Below are 9,356 nucleotides of genomic sequence, written 5' to 3'. Positions count from 1 at the left end.
AGATTACAGTAAATCCATATAACCATTGTTTGGATTTTACGGTACAATGCTGAAAATTAATACTATATCTGCTTTGTAATGGATTTGAATTAATGTGCTGATTTTTCACCATATTTTTATCGACTTTAAATACTATTTATATTCTAAATATTTCCACGTATTGAAGATTTTATTTTTTTCAGTAAAGATGCAATCTTCTGTCGTTGGTTACTACTACTATCGAGTTTTAGACATGGCGGAATGTTTTCTTAAAACAAGTATGCCATTTTAGTGAATTTATTCACAAGCTTCTTCATCTTCCGACGACGAACTAGCTGGTATAGTAGAAAACCATGCTACTCGATCCTTGTTGACAACCCTGGAAGTATCATGAAATAAAAAGTATGGTTAGATTTGTGTTATTATCACTATTTTGTAGTTTTTTGAGTTTATTTTAAAAACGTTACACCTGTGCCTTATGTAAGCAAGCGGGAAAAGCTAGGTATACGACAAACGGCGTAAGCTACTCTGTCCATATGATTAACACAATAGTCAACTTCTAGTTATTCCCGCTTAATTTATTTTAACACAGGTGAGTTTTGCGATTGAATTATAATACTAAATGGCTAAATTGCATAACAGTAAAATGAAACCTCAAATTGGATTCGCATAACTCACCTCTATATCATAAATTAAGCAATCTAGAAATCGGCTATAGATGTGCGTGTACATTATAAACATGTAGCCGAAATGGCGAAGATGACAGTTGTTCAAAAGAAGTTGACTATTGTGTTAATCATTTGGACAGATTAGCTTATACCGTCTGTCGTGTGTACAAGTGGTAGACAGTGGTGTCAAGTCTAAGGGTCGGTTGTTATAATCTTGTGGACAGTTGTTTTCTGGACTGTTGAACCCTGTATCGTTTGTATGTAGAATTCAGTGATCGAATTCTTCTTTTCACGTTACGAAGCATAATGTTAATTGATATTTTTTCGTCTATTTCGACAATTATAGTAAATTTTTACCAACAAAAATAATTTTAATGTTTAAATATAACGTATTTTAGAGGCAAATTTAAAATTCTGTACACTGTACAATGGCAAAGGGGCATGATGGTAGCGGCGCCGGTATACACACTAACGGACCACCCGGACCAATCCCCCGTACGCAGGACTGACTATCCAGCTACGGGTAAATAAAGTCACAGTATGCCAGATATGGCATGCCTAGACTTGTTAAGGTTGTTGTGGCCAATAAAGAAGAAGAAGTACATTTACAAAAAAAAAACAATAATTTCCACATACAAAATTACTCAAACTGTCAACATTTTAAGATTCGCGTAACTCGGGAAAGGACTGTACACATTACTGAATCGCCAAAACTGGATATGGTATCGCGTGCACAATTTAGTAAATGCAATATTGATCAAACTGTTTACGTATAAGCGGGTTCAAGAGTTGAGATGTAAAATACAATATTTTACGAAATTGGCTATAAATTATGAAAGAAATTGAAAATTATAATGCTGATGGCTCATCCAATCGTCAAACCGGCGAGCAGATTATCCGTGAGCTAAAAAATTACAGCTACTAGAATAGTTTTGTAGCTTTTGTATAAAAAGATTATCAACTGTATTTGAGTGTATACTAGATAATCAAAATATTCCATATCGTTAATAAACACTAATGCAAATAAACACTAGTGCAAAATGATATGCATAAAACAAAATTATATGTATAAAACGTGTTTGATTACTAATCTGAATGATAATCTTTGGTTTGCAATATGCTATTGACCTAAGGAAACTACTCTACTCACAACCCTTGTTACAACAAACGAATTTTGAACTATGTAGAATTGTTTGCAAGACAGAACAAACATCTTGCTGAACAGGACAAATAATTCACAAACAAAACAACAGATATAAGCAACAAAACAACACTGCAGTAGCAAAGTTATGAAGCAAGAATCAGTAAAATACACTTACGGTACATTTCGTTTACTGGTATTTGTCGGTAATGTCGAAGATACACGATAATAATTTTGTTGTTCCTCCTCTGCAACGTCTGGCATTTTCCTTTGCAATGTCATTGTTTCCTGTATGGGAGCACAAGTTTTACTACCATCTTCTAAATCGAGATAGTAGCGCATGTTGTTAGCGGAAGATTTGCAATTTTCGCACTCGCTTAAATAGTCCTCATCGAGACTGTTGTCGTTCGGTAGGATGTGTTCCCGCGGATTGGCACAATTTGTGATAGTCGTCATCAACACGGGCAATGGCAGAAGAATCGGCTGTTTGGATGAATTGCTGTTGGTCCCTCCATCATCACCATCACCGGTAACACCATTTCTGGTGGTGCTCGTTACAGTGAGTTCTAGCGCACCTTCCGTCGAACCGTGTAAAACTGACGGATGGTTGCTGCTTCCTACTACTGTAGCGGTTGCACTATTGGAGCAGTTCATGGTATTTATGCTTAGATTGTTGGAATTTGCATTTCTTCCAAAAGCCATAGCACTGTGTGATGTAACTGGAATATTAATAATAGGGGGAATGTGGTTTACCGCTTCCGTTACTAGGCTTGTTTTACGTCCATTGTGGTTAGGAATATTTTTCGGCAGCGTATTACTATCGTACCCACTATCAGCCCCATCGGACCTGGTATACTTGGAACCCTTACCGAAATTATACGATGACAAATTATCATTGCGCTGCTTCTTTTCATAATTTCGTGCTGCTGTAAACGAGTGTCTGGGTAGAGAATTTGAAAATCCACTGGTCAAAACATTGCTATTGCACACCTTTAGCACACCACCTGTATCGTAGTTAACGTGGACTGGCGACTTTCGAAGTTCCCGCAATTTGTTTCCACCTCCATTGTTAACATCATTAGACTTTTCTGGAAGGGACATTAATTTCTGATGCACTAAACTTCCTTCGCGCAGTTGATGTTGATTTCCAGCAGCTATGTTTTTATTATATGCTTGATTTTGATGTGACTGTGAATGCTGCTGCTGTTGTTTTTTAGCCTTCGGGGGTAAAATGGGATTATGCAAACCACTGTTCGCTTCATTTTCTGCGTTTGTATTTAACGAAGGCTTTTTGAGAATAGAATGGGACCGATCTTCACCTTCTATTCCCGGTCTGGTTGTCAAGCGTGTAGACGCTAGATCATCCAATGGCAAATGAGTATTCACCTTGCGTTCAGATGCAACGCTGTGTGAGCTGTGGTTTAAGTGTGGACGATGTTGATAATTAATTTGTTGCTTAGCCTTAACCCTGTTGACTCCAGTACCTACGGTAGCGTCAGTAAACGTCAAAGCCGTTTTACGTTGCTCCTTTTCATGATACCGCTGATTCATTAGCCCCATATCGCTACCTCTCTTTAGTGCAGTTCTTTCCGTACCATAACTTTCTCTCAACGTTCCTAATCCATTGTTTCTTTTGCTCGCAACTATGACCAGGTTACTATAGCCTGTTGTTTGCTTGTTGCTAGTATCGCCCCGATTGTGCAGACTGATATCGGCTGATGTTGTACGTAGGCTACGGTAGCTATCATCGCTTGGAACTGATGATAGAACCGAGGATCTTCCAGCAGTTGTTGACTGATAACCCGACACTGTTTTATGCTGTATTGGACATTGACAAACCTTCCGGTTTGCTACTGTTGTATTTCCATTTACTGAGGTCAACATTATGTTTGGCGATGTTGTTACGCCTCCCGCTCCTTGCGTAGAAGTGCGTTGCAAACTTTGCTTATCTCTTATATCTCCCAATATATGATCCTGCTGCAATACAGTGAATGATGCTGAAGAATCGGAAGGAGTAGTGGCAGTGGCTGCTGTCCCTGCTGCCATGAAGTTTGATTTGATTGGATTTATTATAGGATCAACAACAGAAAAATGACGAGGAATAGTGCGATGGTATTTTTTCCCCGTTAATCGGTTTTTGATAACATCAGTGGATTTTTCCGAATAGTTGCTAAACTTGCCGTCGTTTATCATATCATCGTTGAACATTGCTGGTACCGGGACGGATTGTATCAATGACTGTGATATAGGAGATTGAGAAGAAATTGGTAATTGTGCGCATTCGTCTCCACAGTTTCCAGTGCCCGTTTGCTGACAATGACGATGATGACTTGCATCAACAAATTTTTCGACACCATCCGACAGACGGTTTGGATTATTAAACATGGTAGAACAATGGTCCTCTTTCGGAGCTACTCTATGTACTCCTGCATCGCCAAATTCCACGGAAGTGACGTTAACGGCTGCAACAGCGGCTTGAGGATGCGTTAAGTTGCACTGATGGGCATTAATATTCAACTCGCAGCTAGAGTTCATGCATAGATCTGACCCCACGCTACTGAAAGCAATCGTGTTGCTTCCGGTGCAATGGTGATTACTACTTAAATTTACATTTTCACAGAGACTCCCAGCGTTAACATCGATTACATCGTTCTGGTGTAAAATATTCGATACTTGATGATTGTAAATTGTCATAGCTGTGTCATCGTTTGTCTCGTTACTATGCCTATTTTCTCCGTTTAAAACGTTTGAACGTCCATTAATACCACTAACACGGTTACTGGCGGAGGTTACAAATGGTGGGTCTTCGTTAGTAATAGTGGCCACACTGCGAGCCCCCATGCTGCTATCCCCACTACCGATCTCAGTAACATTTGCGGCAGACCCCCCTCCGTTAATATTAATACTTATTAAATTCGTAGTATTTGCCGTAATGTTTGACATAGCATCGGAATCTTGCACAACTCCGAGTGGAAAATTTCTTCCTGTTGATGTAGCGACGCTGGAATGGTATGTAAAAGCGGAGAAAATATGTACAGTTAAAATACATTTTAATTGTTTACAGTTCAATAGTTCTTTTTGCACCAATTTGTCATTCTTCATGAATGCAGACTATGTTTCTTTTATGGGAACAATAAGACTATTAGTAACATTTATGCAGATAATTAGTTAACCAGAACCAGGACGATATTGATCCCTTATGACTAGCAAATTATAACAGTAAGTTTTAAAGGAGTAACATGTTTTGTTAACGCATGTGTGGTAGTTTCAAATCTGACCATTCTAACGACAATAAAACTCAACTGCTGTCCAGTGTAACAAAAAATATTTTCTACAAAATTAACAAAACAAAATTAATAGCCATGCACAACAATGAATGAAAATTCCCTTTTAAGAAAGAACTGGAGTAAGGAATCATTTTTTTCCCAAATGATACAACAATTACGGAAAAAACACATGCAATTTATTTTTTTAAAGATTGACGGAGATACTTTTATATTCTTTACAAATTACTTTTATATATTTTATTAATTCGTCGGTAATATGGTCGTTTTCAATTAAGTCTTAAATAACCTTCAGTAAAACAGTATAGGAATCGTATGTACTGAGATTTGTATTCAAAAATTTATCAAAATATAATTACGAGCGATCATCGAAATTAAACAAATTATAGGAACTAATTATCGTGATAATTGTTAACAGGGTCATAAGATTATTTTTCCTAAGATATTACTCCAAGCCATTTTTGAATTATTTTGGCTTTATGACTTTATTGCTGAATAAATAAAAAAAATAAAAATAATCGATGTCCATATATTGGTAAATTTGGCTTTCTCAGTTTAGCCAAGATTATGTATAATTATGGATTTTGGAATACAAATTCAAATGACGGATACAACAAAAGATTATTAAAAGTCATGGAAATCCAAAAAAGGCAGGCCAAGTCCTCTTATGTTTTAGTACCACATGAAAACTTTTCACCCAAAAATTACTCAATATTTGAAAAAATTGCTTAATGAATATATCATAATTTTAATTTAATTACAACTAACATAGCCTCATGCTTCCTATATTACATACAAACAGATCCTTACCTTACAGTACACGAACTTAACGATTCAGCGTGAGCAATGGCTATGGCCTCTTCATAAGGAGGTGGAGCTTCTCCCCTCGTATAATACGCTCCAGGAGGTTTCCAAAGTTGGTAGTGTGGAGCGACAGCATGGTCTACATATGAATAATCCATGTTCATCGTTCCTCCACCGAGATAACCTATACTGCCTCCCATATAACCCACGTTGTTCACCAAATTGCGTTGGTTAGGATCATCGATGACTTCGCGCCCTTCTTGAGCACGACTTTTACGATGTCTTAAGCGACTGATAACGAAGAAAAGCAGGGTTAACGAAAAGGTAACGATCACTCCAGTAGCTACTAGTCACATGCCGACATCGTAGTTTTTATCTGCCGAATTGCCTATTGTGTCATCCAAACAGATGAACTCACAGCAGGAACTACCAATCTGAAAGGATTTGCAATCGTTCGGTGGTCTGCAAAGCACTGCTTTGCAAGCCTTTGGGTGGCCATTGTCACATAAACATAGTCGACAGGCATCCGATCCTGGTGGCACATAATGTGCATCTACGAACGAAGTAGAGAAAATGGCATATTTTTAAAATGCAGTTACGAATCTTAACAAGCATTAACTATTATTATTTCCTATCACCTTGTTCCACTTTTTTTCCATTCACATCTCGACACTCCCCTGGTAGAGACACAACATTTCCATATGCACCTGCAAAAATAAAAAAGAAATGAAAAACTTCTTGCTATATAAAATAAAATTTTAATTGATCGTTATTATTGAAACTAGAGTGGAACTAACGGGTTATCGAAAAAGTATCAAATGAACTAAACGAAATCAAATTCAACACTCCAGGGAATATCATGGTTCTACTAAATATCAAAATTGTTTATAAAACACGTACGTACCGTTGATGGAGGGTACTTGGAGTAACAGTACATAACCATACATGAACCAACGTCCAAATGAGTATAAGCAAGATTTTTTGTTTTCTTGTGCAATTTTAGACATTGTTGCAACAACCAATTAACAGGATTCCGTTCCAATGCCAACAAAAATCTCCTATCCACTTTAAACGTACTCAAATTTATCAAAAAATATAAAAGGCCAAAATATGTTTTCGACAATGGATATCGTTTTAACTACACAGCGTCACAGAACGTATGCCGAAGATTAATACTTTAAAAGGTATTCAGCGACAATGTACTAAACTTCACAATATTGGAATACTAGGTTCCAACTTGTTAGAAATGTGGAAAATTTTCTATTCTTATTTAACAAGGACAACCTATAATATTACTGCTGCCATTTCTGATACACTTTGGGCTGGCGTAGACAACGAAGTGCGCAAACGCGGCGAAAATTTTCTCACACTCTCTTATTAAAGTTCAAGATACAGTAGACACAACACATTGTACACGTTCGAAAACAGGTGGACAACATTTTCCAGTAGAAAATTATCACAAGTCCGACACATCAATTTTAGTTATCATATAATTTGTATTGGTCAGAATTCTGAGCATTTCAATTTCAAATTTCCTTTAGGCTTCTTATTCCGTTTTTTCTTTACTATTATCATAAGCTAACATTTTAACTTAGTATATTTATAGCGTGTGGTGAGATTTTGCTGCAAAGATTTTTATTTTTTTAATTTGCTTTGGTATTTAAAAAGGCGGTTGAAATATTATAATTTTTAAAGTTAAATTAATGGTTTGAATGGAAGAAAAAATAACAAGAACAACAAGAAGATAAGAATAAAACGGCACATCATAATTAAACGCTGGATTAGTAGAATGCAATTTTCCACTATTAAATAGACCACCCAACGGAACTAAATTATAATCCGATAGACCGTGAAGGTCTAGCATTGTTTTCGCAAACGCCAAATTCTAGAAAAATATTTTTGGACGAAAATTTAGGCTTCAAACTGTCCACAGCCACTTCTTCGAATATTTGGCGATAAGAAGGGTATATAAGGGGGTAGTTTACACAGTCAATAACCTACCCAAGCAACATTTAGACCCGATTTTTATGTTTTCTTTAGCGCCTAATAGGACGGCACCATACATGCACGAAAATGAATTACACGTGAACCGTTTACAACACACGTATTGCAAAGTAATACACAGTCTTTTCCCGAGTTACGCGAATAACCCAAGGGAACAAAATCCGGAGTTTGGGAACTATTCTCAACCGAGTTTCCCAAGGCAAACATTTAGACCTAGCGCCATACAGAACTCAGAAGTGCTCGCTCTAACCGCTATTTCTCTCCTGCTTGCACCCGCACGGAATGGTAACGCTCATCGATGGTTCGGCCGATTTCAGTGAAGGTATGGAACTGTTATACCTTGCGGAAGAGTTAAAGCATTGCTTTGACAATCCAGATACGCTTTCCAGCATAGCAACTTGTTACGAGGCTCTAGGCGGTCGCCTACTCCGCCCAACGTGCATACGTTAGTATCAATCGACTGATTGATAGTTAGTTCTGAATTTTGTTCTATTCAAAACAGATCGAATGTCCGAATCATATCCAAATCCGAAAGGAAGAAGACACATTGTATCCGACACATTGTACCGTGAGCGTATGCGGTCCCGTTATCTTCGCGTGTATGCGTGTATATGTTCATACATTGCATGCCGACATACTCTACGATCTACGTTTTATGTATAGCGAGTAATGGGCACGAAAATTGCTACGAGTGTCTTTTTTATTTTTGTGATATTTCATTGAATAAACATGATATTCTTAACCTGATCGGTCGTCGACTATCACTTGGAGCAAAAATGAAAGAATGCGCTAAAATTACCCTATCCTCTTTCCCAAACCCCCGAATTGTGAGATTTTCGATCGGATTTCCGATCATTTTTGGTTTATCGAAAAACTCTCGGAAATCCGATCGAAAATCTCACAATTCGAGGGTTTGGGTGAACAGTACTGCAGTAGTGTACAACAGTAGTGTAGAGAAGTGTATAAGATAAGTAGGGGAAAGTAGAGCAGAGAAACATATATTTTTTGTTCTCTCTCCCTGCGCAGGGGAAAAGCGCTCCAAAGTCCAATCTCTAGAGATTCGTCGTAAATTTGAGTGATAAGTCCCAAAAACTGCTCACTCAACTCATGAGTCCATAAAATTTGGGTTCCTCGAAGGCCCAAACTGCTGCAAACCGGAACTATTCGGGACCACATTTCGGAGGACCAAACTCGGTTGAGAATAGTTCCCAAACTCCGGATTTTGTTCCCTTGGACATCCGGTTTCTTTACCCCACGTACGTGTTAGTGTACAGTATAGACCCGCACAAGCCGCTTCACCCGACATCGTCCCGTACCAACACTGTTGAGTATGACGCCGTCCCGTACACGCTGGCTCTCCGACGCCGACCAATACACGCCTGGCCTTGTGTCCGTACACGCCGTACCACCCTAAGCCGTTTCACCGCACGACGAACGCAATCATGACGATCGCTGTGAACGGTGACGATTTCCTAA

At 38.1% G+C, this 9,356-nt stretch overlaps 1 protein-coding gene across 1 annotated transcript; it reads right to left on the bottom strand.

Moving 5' to 3' along the window:
* Positions 1–276: 276 nt before the first annotated feature.
* Positions 277–6,418, bottom strand: LOC128714431 (uncharacterized). Its single transcript, XM_053809306.1, has 3 exons — positions 5,883–6,418; positions 1,967–4,789; positions 277–358 (listed from the first exon to the last, which is right to left on the bottom strand). Exons 1-3 carry the CDS (start codon positions 6,074–6,076, stop codon positions 277–279), a joined length of 3,099 nt encoding a protein of 1,032 aa, XP_053665281.1. The 5' UTR covers positions 6,077–6,418.
* Positions 6,419–9,356: the final 2,938 nt, after the last annotated feature.

This window comes from Anopheles marshallii, chromosome 3 (genome assembly GCF_943734725.1).
Source record: "Anopheles marshallii chromosome 3, idAnoMarsDA_429_01, whole genome shotgun sequence".
Lineage (NCBI taxonomy): Eukaryota > Metazoa > Arthropoda > Insecta > Diptera > Culicidae > Anopheles > Anopheles marshallii.
Note: the sequence above shows the minus strand (reverse complement) of the source record. Positions and strands in the feature narration are given on the sequence as shown.

What these genes read in the sequence shown, in the direction of transcription:
- LOC128714431 (XM_053809306.1), bottom strand. Translation starts at nt 6,076, where the DNA reads ATGGGAGGCAGTATAGGTTATCTCGGTGGAGGAACGATGAACATGGAT. An exon ending in TTAAGTTCGTGTACTGTAAG is followed by an intron (nt 4,790 to 5,882) that starts GTAAGGATCTGT and finishes ATACCATTCCAG; the next exon opens with CGTCGCTACATCAACAGGAA. An exon ending in ACCAGTAAACGAAATGTACC is followed by an intron (nt 359 to 1,966) that starts GTAAGTGTATTT and finishes TGATACTTCCAG; the next exon opens with GGTTGTCAACAAGGATCGAG.